This window comes from Trypanosoma cruzi, genomic scaffold, assembly GCF_000209065.1.
Source record: "Trypanosoma cruzi strain CL Brener 1047053512465 genomic scaffold, whole genome shotgun sequence".
In the NCBI taxonomy this organism is placed as follows: domain Eukaryota; phylum Euglenozoa; class Kinetoplastea; order Trypanosomatida; family Trypanosomatidae; genus Trypanosoma; species Trypanosoma cruzi.
In genome coordinates, this window is record NW_001849382.1 from 15,156 (window position 1) to 40,716 (window position 25,561).

The 25,561-nt window shown below is 51.2% G+C and overlaps 7 protein-coding genes and 1 pseudogene across 7 annotated transcripts, besides 56 other annotated features; all 8 read left to right on the forward strand.

Annotated features, from left to right (window-relative positions):
* Positions 1–4,668: a sequence feature (areas merged during assembly that could not be assigned to a particular haplotype. This can correspond to areas where the two haplotypes were merged or to regions with more than two copies in the genome that were merged during assembly.).
* Positions 67–91: a sequence feature (AT_rich).
* Positions 634–1,164, forward strand: Tc00.1047053509287.5 (annotated as a pseudogene).
* Tc00.1047053509287.10 (hypothetical protein, conserved) lies at positions 2,802–3,647 on the forward strand (the record flags this gene model as incomplete). The annotated part of the gene is made up of 1 exon (XM_814964.1): positions 2,802–3,647. One exon carries the CDS (start codon positions 2,802–2,804, stop codon positions 3,645–3,647), a length of 846 nt encoding a protein of 281 aa, XP_820057.1.
* Positions 3,721–3,742: a microsatellite.
* Positions 4,669–5,473: a sequence feature (areas not merged during assembly with more than two copies in the genome that could not be assigned to a particular haplotype).
* Positions 5,017–5,456: a mobile genetic element.
* Positions 5,474–6,041: a sequence feature (areas merged during assembly that could not be assigned to a particular haplotype. This can correspond to areas where the two haplotypes were merged or to regions with more than two copies in the genome that were merged during assembly.).
* Positions 5,498–5,525: a sequence feature (AT_rich).
* Positions 5,700–5,722: a microsatellite.
* Positions 5,756–5,782: a sequence feature (AT_rich).
* Positions 5,783–5,807: a microsatellite.
* Positions 5,808–5,827: a sequence feature (AT_rich).
* Positions 5,838–6,860, forward strand: Tc00.1047053509287.20 (protein kinase, putative; the record flags this gene model as incomplete). Its single annotated transcript, XM_814965.1, has 1 exon — positions 5,838–6,860. One exon carries the CDS (start codon positions 5,838–5,840, stop codon positions 6,858–6,860), a length of 1,023 nt encoding a protein of 340 aa, XP_820058.1.
* Positions 6,042–6,890: a sequence feature (areas merged during assembly that could not be assigned to a particular haplotype. This can correspond to areas where the two haplotypes were merged or to regions with more than two copies in the genome that were merged during assembly.).
* Positions 6,891–7,041: a sequence feature (heterozygous, non-Esmeraldo-like haplotype).
* Positions 6,892–6,933: a microsatellite.
* Positions 6,994–7,022: a sequence feature (AT_rich).
* Positions 7,042–11,809: a sequence feature (areas merged during assembly that could not be assigned to a particular haplotype. This can correspond to areas where the two haplotypes were merged or to regions with more than two copies in the genome that were merged during assembly.).
* Positions 7,132–7,171: a sequence feature (AT_rich).
* Positions 7,184–7,205: a sequence feature (AT_rich).
* Positions 7,326–7,360: a microsatellite.
* Positions 7,363–7,408: a microsatellite.
* Positions 7,728–7,750: a microsatellite.
* Positions 7,962–7,996: a microsatellite.
* Tc00.1047053509287.30 (hypothetical protein, conserved) lies at positions 8,021–11,122 on the forward strand (the record flags this gene model as incomplete). The annotated part of the gene is made up of 1 exon (XM_814966.1): positions 8,021–11,122. One exon carries the CDS (start codon positions 8,021–8,023, stop codon positions 11,120–11,122), a length of 3,102 nt encoding a protein of 1,033 aa, XP_820059.1.
* Positions 11,810–12,351: a sequence feature (haploid, non-Esmeraldo-like haplotype).
* Positions 11,884–11,905: a sequence feature (AT_rich).
* Positions 12,274–12,297: a microsatellite.
* Positions 12,352–12,374: a microsatellite.
* Positions 12,352–13,618: a sequence feature (heterozygous, non-Esmeraldo-like haplotype).
* Positions 12,432–12,460: a sequence feature (AT_rich).
* Positions 12,519–12,543: a microsatellite.
* On the forward strand, positions 12,904–14,571 carry Tc00.1047053509287.50 (glucose-6-phosphate 1-dehydrogenase, putative; the record flags this gene model as incomplete). Its single annotated transcript, XM_814967.1, has 1 exon — positions 12,904–14,571. The coding sequence occupies one exon, from the start codon at positions 12,904–12,906 to the stop codon at positions 14,569–14,571; it is 1,668 nt and encodes a 555-aa protein (XP_820060.1).
* Positions 13,619–14,306: a sequence feature (areas merged during assembly that could not be assigned to a particular haplotype. This can correspond to areas where the two haplotypes were merged or to regions with more than two copies in the genome that were merged during assembly.).
* Positions 14,307–14,456: a sequence feature (heterozygous, Esmeraldo-like haplotype).
* Positions 14,457–14,803: a sequence feature (areas not merged during assembly with more than two copies in the genome that could not be assigned to a particular haplotype).
* Positions 14,804–16,236: a sequence feature (heterozygous, non-Esmeraldo-like haplotype).
* Positions 14,948–14,970: a sequence feature (AT_rich).
* Positions 15,154–15,173: a microsatellite.
* Positions 15,185–15,208: a microsatellite.
* Positions 15,259–15,312: a sequence feature (T-rich).
* Positions 15,321–15,356: a microsatellite.
* Positions 15,365–15,408: a microsatellite.
* Positions 15,536–15,558: a microsatellite.
* Positions 15,575–16,333, forward strand: Tc00.1047053509287.60 (hypothetical protein, conserved; the record flags this gene model as incomplete). The annotated part of the gene is made up of 1 exon (XM_814968.1): positions 15,575–16,333. One exon carries the CDS (start codon positions 15,575–15,577, stop codon positions 16,331–16,333), a length of 759 nt encoding a protein of 252 aa, XP_820061.1.
* Positions 16,237–16,431: a sequence feature (areas merged during assembly that could not be assigned to a particular haplotype. This can correspond to areas where the two haplotypes were merged or to regions with more than two copies in the genome that were merged during assembly.).
* Positions 16,432–16,641: a sequence feature (areas merged during assembly that could not be assigned to a particular haplotype. This can correspond to areas where the two haplotypes were merged or to regions with more than two copies in the genome that were merged during assembly.).
* Positions 16,642–16,912: a sequence feature (haploid, Esmeraldo-like haplotype).
* Positions 16,913–21,058: a sequence feature (heterozygous, non-Esmeraldo-like haplotype).
* On the forward strand, positions 18,869–21,565 carry Tc00.1047053509287.80 (trans-sialidase, putative; the record flags this gene model as incomplete). Its single annotated transcript, XM_814969.1, has 1 exon — positions 18,869–21,565. One exon carries the CDS (start codon positions 18,869–18,871, stop codon positions 21,563–21,565), a length of 2,697 nt encoding a protein of 898 aa, XP_820062.1.
* Positions 21,059–21,366: a sequence feature (areas merged during assembly that could not be assigned to a particular haplotype. This can correspond to areas where the two haplotypes were merged or to regions with more than two copies in the genome that were merged during assembly.).
* Positions 21,367–21,410: a sequence feature (areas merged during assembly that could not be assigned to a particular haplotype. This can correspond to areas where the two haplotypes were merged or to regions with more than two copies in the genome that were merged during assembly.).
* Positions 21,411–21,668: a sequence feature (areas merged during assembly that could not be assigned to a particular haplotype. This can correspond to areas where the two haplotypes were merged or to regions with more than two copies in the genome that were merged during assembly.).
* Positions 21,653–21,696: a microsatellite.
* Positions 21,669–22,663: a sequence feature (areas merged during assembly that could not be assigned to a particular haplotype. This can correspond to areas where the two haplotypes were merged or to regions with more than two copies in the genome that were merged during assembly.).
* Positions 22,664–22,668: a sequence feature (heterozygous, non-Esmeraldo-like haplotype).
* Positions 22,669–24,699: a sequence feature (areas not merged during assembly with more than two copies in the genome that could not be assigned to a particular haplotype).
* Tc00.1047053509287.100 (mucin TcMUCII, putative) lies at positions 24,626–25,291 on the forward strand (the record flags this gene model as incomplete). The annotated part of the gene is made up of 1 exon (XM_814970.1): positions 24,626–25,291. The coding sequence occupies one exon, from the start codon at positions 24,626–24,628 to the stop codon at positions 25,289–25,291; it is 666 nt and encodes a 221-aa protein (XP_820063.1).
* Positions 24,700–25,036: a sequence feature (areas merged during assembly that could not be assigned to a particular haplotype. This can correspond to areas where the two haplotypes were merged or to regions with more than two copies in the genome that were merged during assembly.).
* Positions 25,037–25,093: a sequence feature (haploid, non-Esmeraldo-like haplotype).
* Positions 25,094–25,116: a microsatellite.
* Positions 25,094–25,186: a sequence feature (areas not merged during assembly with more than two copies in the genome that could not be assigned to a particular haplotype).
* Positions 25,187–25,561: part of a sequence feature (heterozygous, non-Esmeraldo-like haplotype) that runs on past the window's edge.

Below are 25,561 nucleotides of genomic sequence, written 5' to 3' on the forward strand. Positions count from 1 at the left end.
CCCCCCCCCCCCCCCAAATACTGCCGCCTCGTCAGTTCAGAAAGATTCCGGTTATTACAACATGTGAATTATTTATTATATTTTTTTTTATGTTTTGGTTTTTGACTTGTGTATGGGTGTTGGATCCGTCCTCTCTGAAGTGTGGGGGGATGCCGGGCGGTGCAGTAAGCCAAACTGTCACCTTCCATCGTTTTTTTTTTTTTTGTGATATTTCTTTGAATATTTAACAGGGCCTCATCCAGGCACGGATAACCATTTTTTTTTTTGTTGTTGTCAATTTTTCTGCAATGTAGTCTATGAGCGTCTTTAGGGGAAGGGGTGTTTTGTAGGACGAGGTGGGGCTTCGTCTTTGCTTTTGGTGTGGAACGGTTGGCCACTCTAATATGCGCATGCATGTATATATGTGTGCGTGTATTGTCCTTTCTTTTTCTTTCTTTTTGTTTGGGGTTTTTTGAGGTGGGGCATTTTCTTTACTTCTTCTATGTGGGCTGGTTTCCCTGCTGCGTGATCCGCCTTGACGTGGAGGGGAGTTGCGGCGTGCTGTTGGACCCTCCACTTCCTCCAAAGAAAACATACATACATATATGCGTATAAAATACAGGCGCGTATTCTGTGCGGTGGAACTGTCTGTGGATGTATACGGGCGACAAGGGAGGCTGCGTCTCTACCGTGCCCTTCTTAAAAGGGGAAACCGCTTTCCATGACGCTCCTGGCGGGGAATAGTGGCGGAGGAAGTTCGAGGTGCCTTTCGACATCTTCGTAATGATTCGCTAACGACGAGGAAGGTGGACCACAAGCTTCTTTTGGTGTGAGAACTGGCTGCCGCTATTCAGACGTACGCTGAGAACATGTACCGGTTCTATTCCCGAGATGAGGTTTCGAGGAGAATGATGCATCATTCCCTTGAGCAGCGTTGTCAGCGCATTAGGGAGATGGAGCGGTGCAATGCCGCGGGAAATGCGGCAATAGAAACGCCAGTGGTGACTGAATTCAAGTCATCGGTGTACCATGTGCATCCGGACTGTCACGGGAGGATTGAACAGATGCCGTTGACGCACAACCGTGGAATTTTGAGAGCGCGTGGACAATGTGGATCCGATGTTGGCGGTCCCCAACAGAAGTTTTGTGCCCGTCGCTACAAGGCCTTATTTCCACAGGGTTGGGAATTGCACCAGCCTCTGCGTGCGAGTGTGTGTTGACCTTTTTTGCTGCGTTATTAGGCCTTGGGGTGCTGTTGTTGTCTTCTTTGCCTTTCTGCTTGCGTCTGTGTGGATTGCCTGGCGAACACGCACCGCTGTTGAAGCGGAGGGGAATGAAAGCGGTATTTGGCCTGAGAAGGGTCCTGGTGCGTCTTTTTTGTGGCGAGCGGGACGGTGGTGAGCTTCGCGACGCGGAGGTGTTCGACGCCGTTGTTGACTTCGCAGTTGTTGCCGTTGTGCCGCTGTTGTATACATCTTTGCGAGCGTTGGCAGGGAGGCGCAGGGCATAGGTTGCGCGGACGGCCCAGTCGTTCTCAGATATTTCTGCGGACGCCAAGGCCGTTGTTGTTGAGGAGTCGACCTGCTCGCCGTTCCTCCCGACTTCATGGTCAGTTTTGTCTGCATGGATTATTATCGACGCAGAGCGAGCCGCAGATGTGGAATTCGCAAAATTATTTTCCACGGAAGTGGTGTGTGCGTACTTGGATGGGGTCTTCCGGGGTCTTATGCGAACACGCTGTAGGCGCCGCATGTTTCACGTGTGTGTTTTTATTGCGCGCACCGCAGTTGGAGCGGATGCTGTTGTTTGTCTGGCGAGCAATGAGGGTACTGGTTGCTGTGGTGTTTCTACCGTTGCCGTCGAAGTGGCGGTGGCTCTGTCGGCTCCCAGCCTGTTTCGCCTGCGTCATGGTGCGTTGCTGCGGAGGGAGCGCCGACTCCATGACGCCGCGTCTCGCTATCTAGGCCCGGGTGTTTACTTGGACAGCCGTTGGAGGTCCCCTGAATTGTCAGACCGCGTCTGGCGTGCGATGGCGCGAAAGGGTTTTGCCACAATTCGGTGTTGTCGTTGTGTGACGGGTGTGCGTCGACCAAATTGCTCTGGGCCAAGGAACGGGCCCGCCGAGTATTTTTTGCTTGGTGATCTGGTAAGAAGCAGGCGCCATGTGAGGTCCACACTATTCGGGGGAAATAAGTGCTGCGGGTACCAAAGGGAAACCGGAGCATGAACCCTCCTGCATGATGTCTTTGCTGCGTCCTCTGGCTGGCTTTGTAATGCGTACGGGCGAAACATTCATTGTGGTGTTTGCCGTGGCATCATCTGCCGGTGGCCCGCAGTATTCGGCGTTTTTTTACACTGAGACGACGCTGATTTTATTGGGCCTACTGTTTTTTCTCTTTTCTCTCCCGTTGGGCCGTGGATCTCTCACTGCGGCAACGCCATGAACGTTGTGCAGCCATGCTTTGAGCGGTTTTCTTATATAAAACCGCCCTCTTGGTGCGCACATGTCCCCTATATATGTATGTGCGTTTATGTGCATAAAAGGAGGGAGGCAAGGGGGGTGGGAGGAGGTAAAGGAAGAGAGAGGGATTCCCGACGCGCATGGATGCGCCTAACCCAACTTCTTGAGAATCCGAGGGGAGATGGGGACCGGACCTGAGCGTGCAGTGCGGAGTTGGATGCGTTTGCATTTGGCCGGGGAGGAGGCCGCGGGGGCGCCTAAATGAGGAGGGAGAGAATTGAAGGAATCTAAAAAGAGGTGTGGTGGCGTCGAAGGGTTTGCGGGGACTCTGGTGTTTGTGTTCCTGTGCGTGTTCCACATCATGCCCTTTTTTCTTCGACTCATCTCTCAACCAGGATGCAGCCACAGCAGTAGAGTTGCGCACATGGACTACGCTTTTCCAGAGAAATATTTTAAGGTAGCACGTTTTTTTGACCATGAATTTGGGGACATTGAGTCAACCGCACGGCTTGACGACAAGCAGAAGCTTCTTTTCTACGCTCTGCGGCAGCAGGCCGAGCATGGTCCATGCACGGGCGCGGCGCCGTCTATGTGGTGGACGCGTGAGCGTATTAAGTACGATGCATGGAAGCAACTGGGCGACATGTCTAGATTTGAGGCGATGGTAAATTTTGTGAGGTTACTTGGGGAGTGTTTGGGGGGTGACGTCAACTGGGTGGAGAAGTGCAAAGCTCTGGAGAACAACATTATCCATGCAGGTGACAGCGAATCCTTTACGGTACCGGACGGAGGTGGCAGCACACATGCCCCAGGAGAGGAGGACACGTGGGACGATGATGTGCGTGACCACCTGGAGCCCACCGTGGAGAATGTAAGATATTTGGCATCGCAGGTCATGCGGTTGCGACGTGAGGCACACCAACTGCGATTGTCGGCGGCTGAAAAACAAACGAGGGAATGTGTTGCTGCGCGTCTGGCGCCACCACCCATCAAAGCACCAGCGGGCAACGCGGGCTCTCCTCAGAAAGCAGTGCCGGTGCCGCCAGGGAGACCCGTCGCAAGGAGGGGTGGTAGCCTGCCGCCGTCGCCACCGTTCTCCTGTCCGCCAACGAAATTGACGGAGGTGGCGTTGGGAAGCCCTCGGCCGCCTTCCCCAACTCCCGGAAGGCGCGGAATGGGCTGGGCGGAATGGCTTGGACTTATTTAGCAAGCAAGAAGGGGAGGGGAGGAGAATGAAACGCCCCTTTGTGGAATGCATGACTGCGATCGAGACGTCGCTGTTTTTTTTTTTTTTTTTTTTTTGAATTAATTGACGCTGCCCTGCTCCTTGTGCTCCCGTTTGGGCAAATGTGTCTTTGGCCCGGACCGAGCGTGCCTTGAATGGTGCCCATGGGCTTTTTGGATGCGCTCTTTTATGTTGTTCCCTCTCTTGTGTACCCCTCTCCCACGACTATTTTCCCCTCAACCTCATTTGCGTTTCTTTTTATTCTCACGTCCAGTTGTGTTCGTACCGTGGCCCGATGGCGGGTGCACTGCAATTTCACGCCAACGTCAAAGTCCACAAGGAACCACGAAAATATGAAGCACGTGGTTGGCGTCTTTGCGGAGGGTGTGGCTTCAGGGCCTTCTGACCCGACGAGTGTGGGGCGCGTTGGTTGTGGGAAAGCGGTGGTTCCGTTCCCATGTTTTGCCGAAACAATTTTGCTTCATGCGCCTTCCTTGTTTGGGCGGCGCAAAGCCCGCACGATGCTGATTGGAGGCGACGGAATGCGTCCCGCCGGCGGGGGTGGGGCCCCAACATCTCTCGGGGGATGGGTTTAACGCAGAAGAATGAAATTTGACGGCCGACGAGATGAAGAAGTCTGCGCTTCACGCAATAGAAAAGGTTCCGTGGGGGCCCGAATGCACCACGTAGAGATGTTTTTCTTTTCTCTCCCAGTTTGCCCACACAATTGGCATGAACCCTTTTCCCGTGTCCGCTAATACAATTACTAAATAAGTGACAGGCCGCATGCATTATAAAATTTCGACGCAGAAGCCAAAGAGACAGTGATACCAGGGCGACTCGCCCACTCACGACCTCCTCGGGATCGCCGAACCACACCGACAGCACGCAGCTCACGAAACGCGCAACATTGTTGTTGAGCACGGTGTTATTCTATTTTTACGTTTGCGTGGGGTTTCCTATTGAACGCCGCTCTTTTGGTAAAAAGAAATATGCGACCGTCTGTCGCCACCAATTTCGGTGCAAAAAGACGGACACGATGCATGAATACCCATTTTGTGTGTGTGGCCGCAGGTCTCCATTTGCACTTTTATATCGGTGAATTTGTTGCTGTTTTACTGCTGGTGTGAATGGGCCTCTCCGTCCACTGTTTCCACGGCGTCTGAGGACGGGGCGGCAAAACTTGCTGCGGAGCTCATGAAGGCGACATTTCTCCGCCATTGGTCTCTTCCTGTCATGCTTTTGCTCACTGGCCCTCGCGCAAAGGAAGGACGGACGTGTTTCTTTATTACGAGGCCGATGCCGCAAAATGGGGACAGAAAGGCGCCCGAATTTGTCGTTTTTTTTTTTTAACTTGTGAAAGGGATGTTCGCGGGGGAGCTGGTCACCCAAATGAATATGTCCTGACGAAACGGAGATGTTTCTGCACGATTCTTTTCTATCTTATGAATTTTTGGAGGACGGTGATTGAAGGAACCAGGGAGCCGATAGCGACAGGACGGATTTTTCTTTACTTTTTATTTCTTACTTTCCCACCACCCCCTTTTTGATTCCCACCTCGCGGCGAGGCCTTGTGGCTGGCGGAGCCCAAGGTCTGCCACTTGGTAAGCGATAGTGTTTCCAATCCTAACAAGGTGCACCGTGTCGCGAGAGTGGCTATCGGAACAATATTTACTTGGAGCAAACATCGAGGGAGTGGCGAACCCACTGCCTCTCCACTGCCCCCCTTTTCCCTTCTTGTTTGATTTCTTTTGATGATTTCAGGATCCGGCCAGCAGCCCAGGCGAATATATTTTTTTTTCATCGGGTTGGGTTTGTTTGTTGTGGGCATGTTATTTATTATTATTATTTTTTATTTTTGGATGTATTTTTATGACTTTTTTTGTTACACAATTCTTTCCTTACGACGTTGTGGGGGAAAAAAGGGGGAGTTTGGGGGGGGGGGGGTGGCAGGGCATTGGCGTATGTGTACGGTGAAACCTTCTCTCTCTTTTTTTCTCCGGACATGGTGGGGGAGACATGAAGAAATGAAGGTTTATTTTATTTTATTTTATTTTTTATTTTTTTGTCCTGTTGCAATGTACTCTCTGTTTTTTTTTATTTTTTTCATTTTTTTAAAATTAAATTAAATTAAATTAAATTTAGTTTATTTATTTATTTTTGTGTAATCAAATGGGAAATACTCTCCCGGCATGTTCGAATGGTATGAGGAGGTTCCTCTCATACTTGGGATCGTTTTGTTGCTCATCCAAACACCCTACGCGTGTTGTCGTTGGTGGGGTCGAGTATAACGTTGAGCGGTTACTGGGGGAGGGGGGCAGTGCCTACGTGTACAAGGGCCGGGATACACGCTCCGGAAACTTCATTGCCCTTAAGCGGTTTACATTAAAGGATCATCAATACAAGACACAGTGTATGGAGGAGGTGGCATTACATCGCTCATTATGTCCACACTCTTCCATTATTACATTTTATGACTCGGATATAGTGAAACGGCCAGGGCCTATTCTCCCAGAGCTTTGGATTGTCATGGAGCTTTCCGAAGCTCCTACGCTGGCAAATTATATCAACATACGCATGGCGGTGAAGCAGTCTTTTACGATTCGTGAGGTGTACGAGATCAGTCATGTTGTCGTGGGTGTCATTGCCCACATGCACAGCCAGTCGCCTCCGGTTTCTCACTGGGATATTAAAGCAGAGAATTTTCTCTTTGAGGACTCGCAAAATCTGAAACTGTGCGACTTTGGAAGTGCCTCACGTTTATATTATGAACCACAGAATGCGCTTCATGTCTCCATAGCCGAGGCGGAGTTGGGTGAACGCATGACGCTGCTTTACCGCCCGCCCGAGTCGCTGGATCTTTGGTCACGGCAGCGGGTAGACACGAAGTGTGATATATGGAGCCTGGGGGTTTTGATTTATTTACTGATTTTCTTTGAGATGCCATTTGAGGCCAATGTCATGGAAATTATGGACGGCATCCCACGAAGATTTCGAGAGGGCAACTTGGAGGAGGTCCCCCGTGAGGAATTCAAGCCCGTGGTAGAAATTGTGAGAACAATGATGTTAGTGAAGGATCCAGTGAAGCGTGCGGACATTTTTGATGTCTCACAACGTCTCAGTGCGCTCTCCCACATCCCTCCCATCCCTCGTCCCAGGCCTGGGTACCAGCGTCCCCAGGATTCACGGTTTTAAGTAGAGAACGGTGCAAGACGACCTTCCGTACCTTTCTTTCTTTCTTTCTTTTTCTTTTTCTTACTTTTTTTCTGCGTGTGCGTTTTTTTTTTTTTTTTTTTGGAGGGCTTGCATTTGACCTTCTTGTGGTAGCAATATAAATATAAATATAAATATATATTTGTTTGTGTGTGTGTGTGTTGATGCTTGTATAAACATGTGGTGCATTTTGAATTGGAAAGAGGGGGAAAAAAGAGAGGCCGAAAAAAAGGGGAGAGCCTTTCCACATGTGTTATATAAATATAAATATAAATATAAATATATTTATTTAAGCCTGAGTTGTGTTATTATTATTATTTTTTTTTTCTTCTTCTTTGCTTTTTATACGGGAATAAGGGCGGGTTTGGATACCATCGCACGGTGGAGAAGGCAATATTTTGTATACATGTACACAACCTGCACATGAGTCTGTAGGTAGGAAGCAAATGCTGCTGCTGCCGCTGCTGTTGAGGCTGCTGCTGGGGGCAGGCAGGCAGGGAGGCAGGGAGGCAGGGAGGCAGGCAGGCAGGGAAAGAGAGGGATGACAGGCCGTCGCTGATGTCTCTTGTGCACACAGCCATAATGGCCTTGCTTCATTGAAAGACAAGGCGGTTAAAAATTCTCATGGAGGAGGAGGGCCATCTTTTTAACTTCGTCCTCGGTTCTCCAGTGAAGAACATGAAGATCTTCGGACTTCTTGACGTTCTCATTGGCTGGCTTCCTAAGGCCTGAGGCATGTGGACACGGAAAGTGGAGATGACATGACTTTTATTATTTAGTTATTTTATCTCATCTTTATTTTTTAATTGTGTATGCAATGTTGATCCCGCCTCCTCCTCTCCCTCAAAAACACACACACACACACACACACAAAAGCACATGCATACATGCACGAAATCCTTTGTGCCGTGGCTGTTTTCTCACTAATCAACTTCTTCTGCACGTTCTCTCCCTCTCCCTCTCTCCCTTTCACTTTCACTTTATGTATCTAATTTTTAGTCCAGTCATTCAAGTGGAAGGCAAGAAGATCTGAACAATAGATTTATAATAGTGTGATTTAGACATTTTATTATTATTATTACTTTTCTTTCTTTCTTTCTTTCTTTTTTTTTTTTTTTTCATTGTCATTTTTCCCTTTTCTAATGCATGTGGAGTTTCGTATTTCGTGCATTGAGAGGATATGCGCCTTTGATGCGGAGAGTTTTATTCGAATGCATCAACTGAGGGATCGTTCCCTACTGGAGTTGGAGCCAAAGCGGGCGCTTGTCACACTGCCTGAAGGGGACAGGCGTGCGAGGAGGTCGTTTCAGCCACATTTGAAGATCCAACTGGTCTTTGAGAATCTTGTCTGCATTGAGAGCTCCGTCTTTTGCGGCGAGGCGGAGCGGCAACAGCATGAAAAGCAGGTGACAACAAACTGGGATGCCAGCGAGATACGCACAAAGCGATACTGCAGTTATACGGGAGAAGTCATTGTTGCCTCCCTCCCTATTTCTGTGGCGAAGCGACATTTAAAAATACGTCTTGTGCAACTTGTACCAGAGCTTAGTAGAGAAGAATACGCGCTCCTCAAGGCCTCCTACCCTTCCTTTTTTAACATGCAGGATAACAGCCTTTGTATTGGGGTGGCAAAGATTGGTATGAGGGAACTTCTTATCACAAACGGGGGCGTCAGCGTGAAACTGCAGCCCAAGCAAGGGATGATGTCAGCTGTGGAGGCCCGGAATCTTAACACCATTGCCACCAACGGTATGTTTGGGAGGGATGTTGGCGGAAGTGCCGTGTTGACACTTCAGACTGCCAGTGTCATTTTTGGTGAAAAGTCGCTACTGCCGTGGTTTACTTTTTCCCGCCGGAGTACGGGCGCCACGCCCGCATGCCCCTTCTCCACCGTCGCTCAGGGCGTGGATGGCACAGTCGATGTACACGGCAGTGCAGAGGCAAACGGGAGTGAGGAGAGAATTGCAGAACTGCGACAACAAATGAGTTCCCCGGTGGCTCACTTTTTGCTTGTGCCGTACATGGTGTTTATTCATACCGTGCTTTGTCTGAGCGATGCCGTATCGTGGCGGCATACCACAAGGACGGCTCTGCTTTTTTGCATTGTCATGTTTGTTTTTCTCACGGATGTGTTGGAGATGGGTCTCATGCTTGGTTTTCTTGTGGAGGTAATTTCTATAACACGGATGGCTGTTTTGTTTTATCGCATGCCTTCTCGAATGGATCGCAGCGTGGACTCGGCCATTTCTTTGGCGAAGCGGGGGGATGACTTTCAGGCGGTGCTGTACGGGTGCCAGAATCACGTCATCAACGGCATGGTGCGTGCGCGACTTTTCTTTTCACAAGGCCTTTTGGCGGACTGCTACTTTGAGCTTGCCTTTTTGTTTTCACGCATGCTTCGGGCCAAACGGTGGCTATTGCCGTGTGTTATGTCAACAATCACCGCCTCACTTGTTTTCTCCACGGAGACGTTGTTGTTTCTTCTCCTCCTGGCGGCATTTCTCATCCACCCGCTGACGCTGCGTGTCCCTCCGTCACACCTGCGTAAACTGTGGCGGCGTCAAATGTCGTTGAGTGTTTTTTGGCAGGTACTGACATTGTGTCGTCCCATGCGCGTGTCGCGGGTGGTGCTTGTCACGGAGGAGAGAGAGAGGAAGAGGCTACGAACGGGCTCGCTCTCCACCACGCCGTTTATCTCCCCCAGCCCAATGCGTAGCCTCATCACATTCCCTGCACCCGCCGTATCGCAACAAACGGCACTGGAGGAGAATCGGCATCGTCGCACAGCATCGGTGAACGCATCAGCGGAAAGGGAAAGCGGACAGTCCAGGCAGGCAGGCGACCACGGTTCCTTGTCGCGCATGAATCCCCAAGCAGCAAGGTTTCTAGGCAATTCCGCCGCGGTAGATAAATCTTCGTTAGGCACGGCCATGAATAGTAACAATCATCTGGCGGCGCACTTGTCTTCCTCTAAAGTCTTTTCACGGTCTGTCGGTGACACGCTGAGACTTGACGCACAAACAAAGTCGCTGCTGAACTTTGCCCTCATTGTCATCACGACGGAAGGAGCCCCCGTAAACGGCAATAAAATGGCCATCTCCAGCAGCGGCGGAAATGGTTTGATTGTTCAGAAATTTCGGCGCATTCTGCAGCGGGCGAGGGCGCTTGAACGCCCCCCACCACCCGAATCGCAGCGGGAACAATATCAGGCATATTTCAATTGTGTCATACCCTTCTTGCAGTTCTTGCGACGCCAATGCACATTGAAGGTGTACGTGACACCATCTTCTTCGTTAAGTTCCCTCCCCACGTTGGACACGGGGAAAATGTTGAGGCTGGATCATTTGGCAAATCTTTCCCACCTGGTGGACGAGGGAGAGGATGATGGGATCACGTCCACGCTGCTGGCTCATTCTTCTCAACAGGTGCTTGTGGGGCAGCTGCCACCTCTCGAGCATATTGATACCAGCGCACGAGCCTTTGCTGTGCTGGCGGCATATTTACTCCAAGGCTCTCGTCTTTCCATCTACAGTAGACCGGGCAACAAAGGCTGTGGCACCATCATTCCTCTTAAAATGGGATCGAATGATATTGAATTGGCTCCGGAGCCAAATCCCTGTCCTCCATCTCTTCAGAAAGCATTGATAGACATCTGGAAGGGGTGGACAGATGAAGATGTCTCTATTTTTATCAATACAGATGTAGTTATGAATATTATTTCTACACAAAAGGAATTTCTGGGGGGCGATGGCAGTGATGGATTGTGTTCAAACGAGGACTATCAAAACATAATCATGGCATCCCAGGACGGTTGCAAGACGGCACGAGAGACGTCGAAGCGGCTTTTTTCAACCTTTAGTGCAATTTCGTTGGGGTCTAAGCGGCAACGCGCTTTAAACGCTTCCTTTCAAAATCCTGAGGGCTCATTTGTGTTCTCGACGTTGGGTGGGAAAGGAACTTCAAAGGAGGGCGTAAGCCCTGTTGATGGGGAAAAGTCACACAAAACCACTTCTGTTTTACCCGCAGGAAATCGCACATTTCACCAAGCGACGCGGTCGTGGGCCTACAGTCCACCCACCTTCGATATTATGATTCCGCGTCAATTGTCGGTGCCGCGCAATGGCCTGGAGAATACTTATACTTGGGAGGAGGGGCTGGGAAGATCATCCAATGAAGGCACAAGGGCGGGGACTGAGGACGTGTCACCCGTGGCAGCTATGTCAGGCACATCCCGGGCAAAATAACCAGCACTGTACTGATTACACCTGTATGTATTTTCTTGTTATTTGTATTGCTAGCGGTGTGGCTGTAATGCATATTGCTATTGATTTGTTGTTATTGAATGTCTCTTATTATTTGTCTTTTATTTTTCCCTGTGGTGTCTCTTTCTCTTTTTTTTTTTGATTTTTATTTATTGTTGCCGATCCGTCATGCCCCGTTTCTCCTTGGCTGACTGACGGAATGTATTCTGTCTGAAAATGTGTTTTTACTATTGGCTCTTTTTGATTTTTCTCCTTTTTTTTTTTTGTGTGTGTGTGTGTGAGTGCCAAGAAATTACAATTGGGGCATTTGGAATTTTTTTTTTTCTTTGAAGTACGCGTTATCCAAATCGGAATATAAGGCACAGTACTGTCGTCTTCATTGCCTAGGCTAAAACTCTTGCCAGCACTACCGGTGCAATGCCTTTTGGGCAGTGCCACTGTGGCTTTGATGTTATCTTTTTCCTTCGGGACGAAAAGTCACGAAGGCACCGCCGTTTGATGTGAGAAGGCATAAGGAAGGGGCATTGAAATGACATGCACCCCGAGGGCATGTCTAAAGGAGAGGGCCTCTTTTTTTTTTTTTTTTGCTGCGGCTTGCCAATGGCACGAGGTTTGGATGATGGGACTGTCGGAAAAAGGGATGGGAGCCCTAAAATTCCGCTTTGATGCGATTTCACCCAGACTGCAGCTGCGCCGGCAACAAAGGGCTTGATAAAGGACGAAATGCACTGAAGTCGCTGAAGAAATAATAATAATAAAAAAAAAGCACCCGAAGATTTCAATACGCGGAATTATGGTCTTCTCACCGCGGTGGTGTTTTGTCGATTTGAGGGCGATGGGCGGCCCGGAGATTTCGTGGCACGTGGGTGCAAAAGACGGCAGCGTCTGTGGCCCCGATGGGCGTCAGGGAGACGTCTCCGGAATGCGGGATCACGTACGGGATGTTTTTTTTTTTTTTTGTCTTGGCTTCCATGATGAAGAGGCCGCTGCTGCTTTGGTCATGGCACCAACAGACACACACACACACATGTGTGCGTGTGTGGTGCGTGTCAGTTTGGAGAACACCGGGCTGCGTGGGTCCGTGGACGCATGACACGTGTGGGATTTTGAACATCTCCTTCTTTCACGGAGCCTTTTTTTTTTTTTTTTTTCTTTTTGGCCACGAGTGGCTATTAAACCACAGAAGTGTGAAGAAAACACCGTTTATGACTAAAAAAAAAAAAAAAAAAGAAAACTCATCAGAAGTTCCTTAACGTTGGAACCGACAGTCTCAAGTCACTCCCAGCAGAGGAAATTAAAAATAATAAATAATAATAAATACCGGCAATGATATATGTGTGTTGTTCATGTGTATTATTAAATCATTGACCATGTCTTTTCCTCCTCCTCCTCCTCCTCCTCCTTTCCTTTCCTTTAGAGGAGTTAAGCGACGTGAATGAATGAATGTGCCATCTTTCTTTATTTCATTTTCTTCTTCTTTTGTAACAGATTGAAGCAAGCAAGAAAAGGAAGAATTAGTGTAAAATCATTTTATTTTATTTTTGGTGTTATTGTTATTATTACCATCTTTTTTTTCTTTTTCTTCTTTTATTGTTGACGACTTCCGCTCGGAGTAGAGACGAGTAACGAGAGCGAGGCGCGTATCCTGGAGCCCCTGCACGGTGTGGCACTGCTTGGCTTCTTTCACACACTTCTTATCCTTCTCCCCCATAACCGGGGGGCTAAACGGGAGAGTTTGAGCCGAAAGGAAACCGTCACGGTCAATGAGTGGATCGGAGAATCGCTGCCGCTTCCAAAAGGAGGTGGACAAATTTTTTGATACGCTTCGAGAACGAACGCTGCGGGACCACCCGCAAGAATTATGTGAATATTTAATGGAGAACGCCAAAAAGGTTGCAGCGGAATTGAGGGGGGAAGTGTGCGAACGCATCCCCGATGCCGTCTCACCGGAATTGCGAAGTCGGGCCCTCACCATCGTGGTACTCGGTGCAAGCGGGGACTTGGCCAAAAAGAAGACCTTTCCGGCGCTTTTTCAGTTATACTGCAACGGCATGCTACCTCGGGATGTCAACATTCTCGGGTATGCCCGCTCCACAATGGAGGATGTGGAAAAGTGGAAAAAGGACACTCTTGCCGGATTCTTTACTCGTCTGGATGAGCGCGGATGTCATGTGGGTAACTTTTTGAGACGGATCAGTTACATGACCGGGTCGTATGATCGCGACGAGGACTTTGCACGCCTGAACGAGAGGATTCTTCGGATGGAAGAGGCCTTCCAGGGGCCGGAAAAAGGGGGAAATCGACTTTTTTACCTTGCGCTGCCACCTTCCGTTTTTGTGGGCGTTTGCCGGGGTCTCAGCAAAGGGGCGATGCAAAAGCCAGAATTGGGTTGGGTCCGTCTCATTGTTGAGAAGCCCTTTGGCCGGGACACGGAGACCTCCGAGCAGCTCTCAAATCAGCTGAAGCCTCTCTTCAATGAACGCCAGGTATTCCGCATTGACCACTACTTGGGGAAGGAAATGGTGCAGAATATTATTGTCACCCGTTTTGCTAACCGCGTTTTTAGCGCGCTGTGGAACAGTAACAGCATTGCATGCGTCCAAATTACATTCAAGGAGAAAATCGGCACGGCGGGACGTGGTGGGTACTTTGACAGTATTGGAATCATCCGTGACGTGATCCAGAACCACCTCACACAGATTCTTTCTTTATTGACGATGGAAAAGCCGCGTTCACTCAGTGCTGAGGACATCCGTGATGAAAAGGTCCAAGTTCTCAGACAAGTGGTCCCTGCGAACCCAGCAGAGTGTGTGCTGGGTCAGTACACGGCCTCCGCAGATGGTTCTACACCTGGCTACCTTGACGACCCCTCTGTACCGAAGGGCAGCCATTGCCCCACCTTTGCTGTGCTTCGACTGCACGTGAACAATGACAGGTGGCACGGTGTCCCTTTTATCATCCGGGCCGGAAAGGCACTCGAAGAGCGTCTGCTTGATATCCGTATTCAGTTCAAGGACGAAATACGTCCCTTCGGTGAAAGCACGCAGCGCAATGAACTTGTGATCCGCGCCCAGCCGTCGGAGGCGATGTATCTGAAACTCACTGCAAAGACACCGGGGCTGCTGAACGATACCCATCAGACGGAACTTGACCTCACGTACGAGCGGCGCTACGACGTTACACTTCCGGATGCGTATGAGAGTCTTATTCACGAAGCTCTTCTCGGGAACTCGACCAACTTTGTTCGTGTAGACGAGTTGGACGCTGCATGGCGGATTTACACACCGCTTCTCCACGCCATTGATCGCGGGGAGGTGAAGGTACTGCCCTACGCGGCGGGTTCGTGCGGGCCAGAGGAAGCCCAGGAGTTTATTCGAATTTCCGGATATAAGACAACAAATGGCAACGCATATAAGTGCTCAAACGCGTAAAAGGATTTTTTCTTCTTTTATTTTCTTCTGAACATCGAACAACGTTTTACACCTTCAAAGAATGAAGGTGGGAAAAAGGAGAGAGGGAGAGGGAGAGAGAGGATGCATGCACGTAAATCCTGAAAAGCAGAAAATTGACACATGCCTGTGTCTTTGTGCGTAGTTTGCTCTTTCTCCTTTTTCATCTTTTTGTTGTTGTTAGATGTCCTTTTCTGGCCCTTTTTTTGTTTTCTTCTTTTCTTTTCCATTTCCCGTGTAATTGATGCAACTTGACGGCGTTGGAACTTGGCGCCGCCTCCAGAAATTGTTTTGGAATCGAGGAGGGTCATGCAGAAGGCATTCATTTGAAGCGTGGACGGCCGATATAACACTTTACTTTTTTTTTTTTTTAAATATATTGAAGGGGAGGCGAGTCAGTTCTTTTTTTTTTTTTACCACTTTTTTTTTTTCTCTTATATTATTACCAAACAGAGTGGATGTTGACTTATATGCGTTTAGTTGATTGTCTCGTTGACCCATTTCTCCTTTTTTTTTTTTTTCTTTTTGCTGGTGGAACCCGGCGGTAGTAGAAGAACGCGTTTGATATATATATATATATATATGTGACTGTGACTGTGTGTGTGTGTGTGTGGGTGTGGGAAAGGGCAATGAAAAGGAGGAGGGGTGAATGTGGGAAGGCCGCTTTGAGTTATGGCTTTTCTGTTTGTTTTTTCTGTTGTTGTTGTTGTTGTTTTTTTTTTTTTGGTAAAATTTTTATTTTTATTTTTATTTTTTAATTATTTTTAGTGCACGCGTATGTGTGTGTGTGTGTGTGTGTTTATTTGTATTTCTGTGTGTCCGTGTTCATCCGTGTTGTGTTGCCGTTTCCACTCCGTTCTTTCCCTTTGTAACTACATACATGTACATGTCTTTGTGCGATTAGTGTGTCTGGTGCATTAAGGGGGGTGGAGGAGGAGGAGGAGGAGGTGGTGGTGGTGGTGGTGGTGGGGAAGTAAACAAGAAGATGTTAAGGAATGACAGTGAGGAGATGCAAGAGGGCCAGCAGGGCGGCGGCGGAAATGTCGTGCTCATGCCCTTCTCACGGGACGATGATGACACTGGGATGGTAATGGAAGCGATTGGGGAGGAATTTGTAAACGCACCCGTGTCCACTAGCAGCTCTACGGTGGGACCCAGAGAGGAGAGTGCTTCAAGTCGCTTCTTTTTGGTGTATCTTAGGCGGTTGCGTGGGGCGGGAGAAAAAGGACCACCGTTTTTTGCTCCGTCAGTCGACCTCATCCCGACCTTTTTGTTCACTACAGTCATCATGCTGACGCTGGGAGTTGCCGACGTGTATGGATTCGAGCCGCACGGCTTGCAGGCGTACTTGCCGGCGTTTGCGGCGTCGTGCGCTCTGACGGCTTGTTTTACAACTGCACCCGGGGCGCAGCCGCAGGCACTGTTAGGCTCACATCTTCTTGCCGCGCTGATTGGCCTTTCTTTTGCTCATGCAACGCACTCTCTTGAGCAGCCCCTTGGGCATTTACTGGCTAGCGTGTTTGCCGTGGCTTTTCTTGCCCCTGTTTGCCATATTTTTGGTTGGTTTCAACCGTCCAGTGCGGCAACGGCAGTGAGTGCAGCCTTTTACGAAAATGGACAGAAGGATGGGGGTTACATTTTTGTTATATTCCCTGTGTTGATTGGCGTGTCTATTATATTTGTCCTCTCATGGCTTTTGAACAACCTTATTCCATGGCGACCAGCGTATCCCGTTTGGTTGTGAATTCCATATATTTATATATTGCAGCGATTTTGTGTGTTTGTGCGCACTCAGCGACTTGTTTCTTTGTGGGTTTTTTGTTGATTGTATGGGACCGAAGATGTTTTTTTTTTGTTTCTGTGGCTGTGCGGAGGAAATAGAGGACACAACTCCCCGAGGGGAAAGGAACAGAGGGGGTGGGGAGTGTTCGTGTGATGGCAATACGTGAGGGAGCATGTGAGGGTTAAGTTTTTATTCAAAGAGTATTTTAATAGCTCTCTCCCACAATCGGCTTTTTTTTTTGGGTAGCAGAAACAAATTTTTTTCTTTTGTCTCCCTCTCTCTCTCTCTGTGTGTGTGTGTGTGCATTCTCTACCCGTGTGCGAGCTTTTTTTCTTTTGCACCTTTGATTCTACGTGCTGGTCCTATTTGGAAGCATCTGCTGGTGTCTGCGTGCGCACAGCGCTCCCCTGTGTTTGGCCGCCCTGCCTCTGCATCCCGTTCCCGCTGCGTATGTTGCGTCGTTCATCTCGGGCCGGGGGCAGTTGCGACGGTGAAAACTTTGATATTTCATTGATTCTCGGCAGCGACGGATTGTCGAGCCGCCGCGTCGGCCCGGGGCGGATGCGTGGCGGGTGTGTGTTTCACTTTTTTTGCCGCAGCGTCCTCTGCGGGTGCCGGGGGTCTCTGATTTTAAAGGACTCCACTCGGCGGTGGGGGCGGATGTGCGGGCCATTGGATTTATTTGGTGGAAAGCGAAGGAAAGAGGGTTGAAACGGATGTGACATGTGAGTAGCCGCGTCCCGCACACTTTCCCCAGCACTGTTACTTTTTTTTTGTTATTTTGAGGAGTTTTTGAGGGGGGAGGGAGCGATTGCGATGCGCGTGTTGTATTTTAGAGCAAAGGTCAGCGGGATGGATGTGTGGCCAGACGGGGCCGAGTGGCAGACGACGCTTTTTTCGGCCCACTCCGCTTTTAAAAGAATTTGTTTTTGCCTTCAAAAGAAAAGAAAAACGTGTTGGGAGGCGGCTGGTGCAGGTGCATTTTTAGATTTGTTTTGCCGTCGCCCCACTCCGACCCTGCCGCCCGCCACGCGGAGAGGGCTCCGGCGGTTGCGGGGCCGCAAAGGCTGCCACCCCGCGACCTCGCAGCGAACCAACTGGTGCCTCATAAAATGCTTGTCTCTTTTCTCTTTTCTTGAAGCTTGCACTCGTGTGTTTAGCGTGTGTGTGTGTGTGCAATGCGTGCTTGATGCGTCTCCTCCGAGGTGTGGGGGCTGCTGGGTGTGTGCCGAGCCAGACCGCCACTTCTCTTTTGCGTAGTATCTCCTTGTGGGGCTGGGGAACGAGGCCGCAGCCGGGGGCGCGCAGCTGGGGAGTTGCCGCGTCGTTCTCCCACGGACCGGGAGGGTGCAGAGAGCTGCGGCTACGCGACCGCCCTTGACAACGAGTACGAACGATGTGGCTGGACGTTGCCGCCTGGCGTGGTGCCGCCGGGAGTGCAGGCGATTTCGTGTAACGCGGTAGGAGCGGATTTGTTTGCGCCTGTATAGTTGCGTTTTGGGATGCTCCCGATGCTGCGACCAGAAGATGCGCTGGCCATTATGCACTTGGACGATGCCGGCCTAGCAGGGATGCCAATTCGTTGCGGTGAGGCTAATTTACGTGCATGGCTCTTGGTCCACGCAGCTGACATGAACTTCTTTGCTTTGTTTGTGTGTCTGCAGCCGTGATGATGGTGATGATGTTGGCTGGCCGTGTGCTGCTGTTCTGTTACCTCTGCGTGCTGTGGTGCTGTGCCAGCGGTGACATTTGCTTTTAGCGGTGGAGGAATGGCAGTCCGTGATGTGACTTTCGGCGCTGATGTGGCCACGTGACGCATGGGAGCCGCGGCTTCGGGTGGCTATCTCTGGCGTGCTGCGAGTCGACGGTGCGTTGCGAGGAGGGAGGAAAGTAGCCTGCGCTCCGTCCCCTTGAAGTGTTGCGGGCGTGCGGGTGGCGGCCTGCAGCCGGTAGGTGGTGTGTTGTTGAGGGTGCCTGGGATGAGTGCGGATTCCTTCCCGCCCTGCAGCCTCGCGTGCCGACGCGTCTTTCCCGCTGTGGATTTGTTGTTGGGGATTTCACGGCTGTGCGGTGCGATGTGCGCCGGCGGCAGCGCATGGGTGGTGCGAAGGGCGGCTGTGTCCTTTTGCGTCCTGCCGGTTGTTTCGTGTGTGGGCGCTCCTTGGTGTGTGTTGACGCGTGGGGGAAGCACCCGCCGTGGATCCTGCTGGTGGTGGCAGTCGCTGTGTGTTCCCGGTGCACTGTTCTTCCTTCTCCTGTTCCGTGTGTCTGTGCGCGTGAGTTTTTGTTGTTGGGAGTGGCTGCGGCGGGGATGATGATGCCACTCACTGTGGATGGGTGGCTGTGCTCACTGTCTTGTCTCTTTGCTTGGCATGCTTCCTTCTCTCTCTACTTTTTCACACACATAGAGGGAAAACAAGCGCGAATCGCTACTGTGAAATTCGAAGGCTCTGAAAGGACCAACAGCACACACACCGCCCACACACACATATTTGTATGCTCTCACGTGTTGCTGCAGTGAAGGCGCACCGCACACACAACCGTCGCCGCGTGACCGGATCCAGCGGAGGGAGGAGGGAAGGAAGAGAGAGTGAGCCGCAGAGGCCCAGCATGTCGCGGCATCTCTTCTACTCTGCGGTGCCGCTCCTCCTCCTCTTTGTTGTGATGATGTGCTGCTGCGGCTGTGAAGCTGCGTCCGCTGATGGAAGTAGTGGGGAAGGGAAAGCCGTTGATCCTTTTCACGGAACGAAACCGGCGCCCTATGAATGGCACGAAATGACTGGATCCGAGGCGGCAGCCGACTCGCTTCGTGTTCCCAGCCTTGCCGAGGTGGCCGGCGGTGTGTTTGCCGTTGCTGAAGCTCAGTGCAGTGAAAGGGATGGAGCCTGCGGCCATGCTGCGATTGCAACAACGCACATTGAGACGGACGGTGGTGGCTCAAAGGCGATCTCGGCGATGGATGCAGGCGTGTCTCTCGTAGAACTTGTGGATGCCGCCAGTGGTACGATCAGGACACGAGAAAGGATGCAGCCAACGACAATTGTGAGCGGCGACAGTGTCTACATGGCCCTTGGGGACTACGAGAAGAAGACGTCTGGGGACGAGGCTGCCGATGCAGATGGCTGGAGGCTTTTACTGACGCGGGGAACTCTCACTGAGGATGGTGGGCAGAAGAAAATCATGTGGGGTGATATCCGTGCGGTGGACCCTGTGGCCATCGGGCTTACTCAATTCCTGAAGAGGGTGATCGGTGGCGGAGGATCGGGTGTTGTGACGAAGAACGGTTACCTTGTGCTTCCCATGCAGGCAGTAGAAAAGGATGGAAGGAGTGTTGTACTGTCCATGCGTTTCAACATTCGTATGGAAGCATGGGAGCTCTCGTCCGGTACGACAGGTATTAACTGCAAGGAACCATCCATCGCGAATTTGGAAGGAAATCTAATTTTGATTACTTCTTGCGCTGCCGGCTATTACGAAGTATTCAGGTCCATTGACTCTGGGATAAGTTGGGACATGAGTGGTAGGCCAATTACTCGCGTGTGGGGCAACTCGTATGGTCGAAAAGGGTATGGCGTTCGCTGTGGCCTCACCACGGTAACCATTGAGGGAAGGGAAGTGCTGCTTGTTACCACGCCAGTGTATTTGGAGGAGAAAAAAGGTAGGGGTCGGCTTCATCTTTGGGTGACGGACGGTGCACGTGTGCATGATGCTGGGCCGATATCCGATGCAGCTGATGACGCTGCTGCCGGTTCCCTGTTGTATAGCAGTGGGGGCGGTCTGATTTCGCTTTACGAGAATAAGAGTGAGGGGTCATACGGTCTTGTTGCTGTGCACGTGACTACGCAGCTGGAGCGGATAGAGACTGTGGTGAAGAGGTGGCAGGAGTTGGATGAAGCCTTAAGAACGTGCAGACCCACTGCCACTATCGACCCGGTGAGAAGGGGCATGTGTATTCGTTCCATTCTTACTGACGGGCTTGTTGGCTATTTGTCTGGTCTGTTAGCTGGGAGTGAGTGGATGGACGAGTACCTCTGCGTGAACGCGACTGTTCATGGGACGGTGAGAGGGTTCTCCAATGGAGTGACGTTTGAAGGACCCGGAGCAGGGGCGGGGTGGCCTGTTGCCCGAAGTGGACAGAATCAACCGTACCATTTCTTACACAAAAGGTTCACTCTAGTGGTGATGGCGGTCATCCACGATGAGCCGAAGAAACGCACCCCCATTCCTTTGATTCGTGTGGTGATGGATGACAATGACAGGACTGTGCTATTTGGTGTGTTTTACACCCATGATGGGAGGTGGATGACTGTAATCCATGGTGGCGGCAGACAAATACTTTCATCAGGGTGGGACCCAGAAAAACCGTGTCAGGTGGTGCTGCGACACGACACGGGCCATTGGGATTTGTACATTAACGCGAGGGCGGCTTACCTTGGCACCTACAAGGGGTCTCTTCTCCAAACAAACAGTATTTCACACATCCAATTCCACGGGGAGAGTGGGGAAGTTGCAGAATCCAGCCATTTGTCACTCTTCAACGCCCGTTTGTATAACCGAAGACTCAATTCCAAGCATATGAGATGGCTCATGGTCGGCGAGGCAGGCCCAAAATACGATGATGGCAGCTCTTATTCTGCGAGTGCGTCTGAGGAAGGAAGCAGAGGCGACAGCTCCATGCCTGCGAGTGCGTCTGAGGAAGGAAGCGGAGGCGACAGCTCCATGCCTGCGAGTGCGTCTGAGGAAGGAAGCAGAGGCGACAGCTCCATGCCTGCGAGTGCGTCTGAGGAAGGAAGCAGAGGCGACAGCTCCATGCCTGCGAGTGCGTCTGAGGAAGGAAGCAGAGGCGACAGCTCCATGCCTGCGAGTGCGTCTGAGGAAGGAAGCGGAGGCGACAGCTCCATGCCTGCGAGTGCGTCTGAGGAAGGAAGCAGAGGCGACAGCTCCATGCCTGCGAGTGCGTCTGAGGAAGGAAGCAGAGGCGACAGCTCCATGCCTGCGAGTGCGTCTGAGGAAGGAAGCGGAGGCGACAGTTCCATGCCTGCGAGTGCGTCTGAGGAGGGAAGCGGAGGCGACAGTTCCAATTCTGAAAGTTCATCGCAGAAGGAAAGTGAGGAGGTGAGCTTTGTGCATGAGAATGTGTCTTGGGTGCTGTTACTTCTGCTGGGGCTTTGGGTTTTTGCGGCTCTTTACTGATATTAAACCAGCGTTGTTGCTGTCTCCGGCGGGAAGAAATATTTTTTTTGCGCTTTGCTTTGAAATATTTGAAGACTTTTGTGAACGATTTTGATTTTGATTTTTGTTGTATTTTTATTTTTATTTTTATTGGAAGACGCCATATAAAAAGTAATGTCTGGCTCTCCGTCCGCGATTGCTGACGTGGAGGCGTGTTTTTTTCTTTCTTTTTTTCCGTTAACGTTGCAGTCTTGCGAAAAAGACTGGAGTTGCGGATTGTTTTCTTCCTAACGATTACTGGGCGCTGGTGGCACTTTGCGCAGCGCCGGTGTGTGTCGGTGAAAATGAAGGGTGAGTGCTGGTGGGTGTGTGGGAGCAGCGAGTAAAGTGTTCCGGTGGAATATAACCGATGAACGTTCGGGGGGTTAATAGGCCGAAGTAAATACATGGATGCCTACACACAGGGACATATGTGCGTGCATGTATCTATGTGTGTGTGTCTTCTTCTTGGCGCCAAAGAGACACACGAATTTTAGAGGTCCCACGAGGATCCTCTGCGAAAAGTTGTATTTATTGACTTGTTTTGATTTTTATTTACCTCTGAGTATAAATGAGGATGGCGTTGAATTAAAATTCTTCCATTTTTTTTTTTTTACTTCTCCAAAAACGATTGTTTAGTGATTTTTTCTTTTCTCCTTTGGCTGCTATGCCGTCTCGAATGTCATCCGCTTTCTTCTTTCTTTTTGGAGCTCTGCCGTTTATTTCTTTCTTCTTTTTTTTTTTTTCACACGAGAGGGCCCGAGGAGCGGGAGATGCGACGCTTCGCCGCACCCGACATTTCAGCGGCTGCTCTTGTGCATGACGCTATTTTTTTTTCTTTTGTCTCCCTCTCTCTCTCTCTGTGTGTGTGTGTGTGCATTCTCTACCCGTGTGCGAGCTTTTTTTCTTTTGCACCTTTGATTCTACGTGCTGGTCCTATTTGGAAGCATCTGCTGGTGTCTGCGTGCGCACAGCGCTCCCCTGTGTTTGGCCGCCCTGCCTCTGCATCCCGTTCCCGCTGCGTATGTTGCGTCGTTCATCTCGGGCCGGGGGCAGTTGCGACGGTGAAAACTTTGATATTTCATTGATTCTCGGCAGCGACGGATTGTCGAGCCGCCGCGTCGGCCCGGGGCGGATGCGTGGCGGGTGTGTGTTTCACTTTTTTTGCCACAGCGTCCTCTGCGGGTGCCGGGGGTCTCTGATTTTAAAGGACTCCACTCGGCGGTGGGGGCGGATGTGCGGGCCATTGGATTTATTTGGTGGAAAGCGAAGGAAAGAAGGTTGAAACGGATGTGACATGTGAGTAGCCGCGTCCCGCACACTTTCCCCAGCACTGTTACTTTTTTTTTGTTATTTTGAGGAGTTTTTGAGGGGGGAGGGAGCGATTGCGATGCGCGTGTTGTATTTTAGAGCAAAGGTCAGCGGGATGGATGTGTGGCCAGACGGGGCCGAGTGGCAGACGACGCGTTTTTTCGGCCCACTCCGTTTCTTAATGGATTTGTTTTTGCCTTCAAAAGAAAAGAAAAACGTGTTGGGAGGCGGCTGGTGCAGGTGCATTTTTAGATTTGTTTTGCCGTCGCCCCGCTCCGACCCTGCCGCCCGCCACGCGGAGAGGGCTCCGGCGGTTGCGGGGCCGCAAAGGCTGCCACCCCGCGACCTCGCAGCGAACCAACTGGTGCCTCATAAAATGCTTGTCTCTTTTCTCTTTTCTTGAAGCTTGCACTCGTGTGTTTAGCGTGTGTGTGTGTGTGCAATGCGTGCTTGATGCGTCTCCTCCGAGGTGTGGGGGCTGCTGGGTGTGTGCCGAGCCAGACCGCCACCTCTCTTTTGCGTAGTATCTCCTTGTGGGGCTGGGGAACGAGGCCGCAGCCGGGGGCGCGCAGCTGGGGAGTTGCCGCGTCGTTCTTCCACGGACCGGGAGGGTGCAGAGAGCTGCGGCTACGCGACGTTTCACCGCAACACCACGACGCAGCCCGCGCCAATACGCCTTGCGGATTTTCTGGGGTGGCATGCACTGTTCCGTTTGACGTCTTTGTTTCCCCATCCCCGAGCTTCGGTGCAGACTCCCTCGTCGATGCAAGTTCCTGTCGATTGCGGGCACACCCATTGATTGATGCGACCGACACCCAGCGCACTGCTGGTGCTTCTGGCATGACCGCTGCACCGCCCCAGCAGCTGGTGCAGTAGGACTGGGGACGAGAACACAGCAGACCAAGTTCAATCAGATGGTGCTGGCAGCCCTGTCAGCGCCCCACCTACTCCAGCGACCTACCCACACCACCAGCGAGCACAGAAATCGACGGGACATGGAAGGCATCGACGGAGTGTAAGGACACCAGTTCTCTTTTTAACATCACTCTCAGTCAAACAGCCGGAAGAATTAACGACAACATCATTCACCAACAATGAAAAAGGAACAACGACCACCACCGACAGCGACGGCAGCACCGCGGTCTTCCACACCACCTCCCATTTTTTGCATCTTAGTTTCACGTATGCGTGCTGCTGCTGCGGTGGTTCCCGGGCCTGCATGAATTTGAGTGTGCGCAGAATATGGACGAAGGCCGAAGGCAACTGAACTGTTTTTGTGATGAATATAGGCTGCGCTTCCCGTGGACCAACAATCCACGTGGCGTGCGGGGATCTTCCTTTTTTGTTGTTACTTTGCTTTTGTGTTGCTGTGTGCGCTGCACCTTCTCCTGTGTGTGTGTGTGCGTACCCTCCGTGAGGGGTGCCGACAAGACGGACCGCTCTCGCCGTATGTACATGCGTGGAGCCTTGTGTTCCGCTCCTGTTTGCTTCTCCCTCCTCCATCTGTGTGTTGGTGTTGCGGCAGGGCTGTGTGTGTGTGTGTGTGCCTGTTGCCGTGGATTGGAGTGTGTGTCGTGCGTGGTGTGCGGCGTACGGTGCATGCCTGGCTGCTGCCCTCTCTCCTCATGTGTGCCCTCTGTGTGTGTCTGCCGCACCTCTCGTCTCCCCTGTTGCTCTCCATGTCCCTCACTGTGCAGATCAGCTCCACACCACTGAACGACCACACTCACGATGATGACGTGCCGTCTGCTGTGCGCCCTGTTGGTGCTTGCCCTGTGCTGCTGCCCGTCCGTGTGCGTGACAGCTCAAGACCCCGATTCACCGTCATCTTCTCCGGAGGGAACGGGTGTGGCCAGGGCGGAAGGGGGAGTAGGCACGGGCACTGGCGCGGAACCGGAATTTGTGAGGAAAAATGAGGATGGGCCACGAAATAAGGAAACTACCACGCCAAATACAGAAGCTATCTCCGTTGAGGTTCAGACACTAAACACGGAAGCTGGCGTGGCGGGGCAATCAGGTTCGGTGAACACTAAGGGACAGGATGTGGAAGAAATCCCCGGTCCGTTACAGAAACCAGATGCTGCCAGTGCGAGAGAGGCTGTAAAAAAAGCCAATACGGAAATAAAACCAAGTAATACGACGACGACGACCACCACTACAACACAGGCACCAAGTACCACGATCACAGAGGCGCCAAATACGACGACGACGACGACGACAACTGCGCCAGAGGCACCAAGTAGCACGGCCATGAATGTGGAGGCGCCTACTACGACGAAGACCACCCGCGCGCCGTCACTTCTTCGCGAAATCGACGGCAGCCGCAGCGGCTCTGCGTGGGTGTGTGCCCCGCTGCTGCTCGCCGTATCCGCGCTGGCGTACACCACTCTGGGCTAAAGAGGTGTGCGCGGGCTGTGCGTGCCAGCACTCAGCCGCGGGGATTTGTGCGCGTGTGTTGTTTTCCGATGTAACTAAATAAGAGAAACTAATGATTGTTGTTTGCCTTGTTTGCTTCTGCTGCCGTGCTGTGTGCTCCGCGTTGTTCCCCACATTCGCCAGTTAGCACGTATCCAGACGCCCTTGTATGCACGACACCCACATGACTGTTTGCGTGGACTTACATTTGTAGATGGGTGCTTGCACACTGGAGGCATTCGGTGCAGCTTT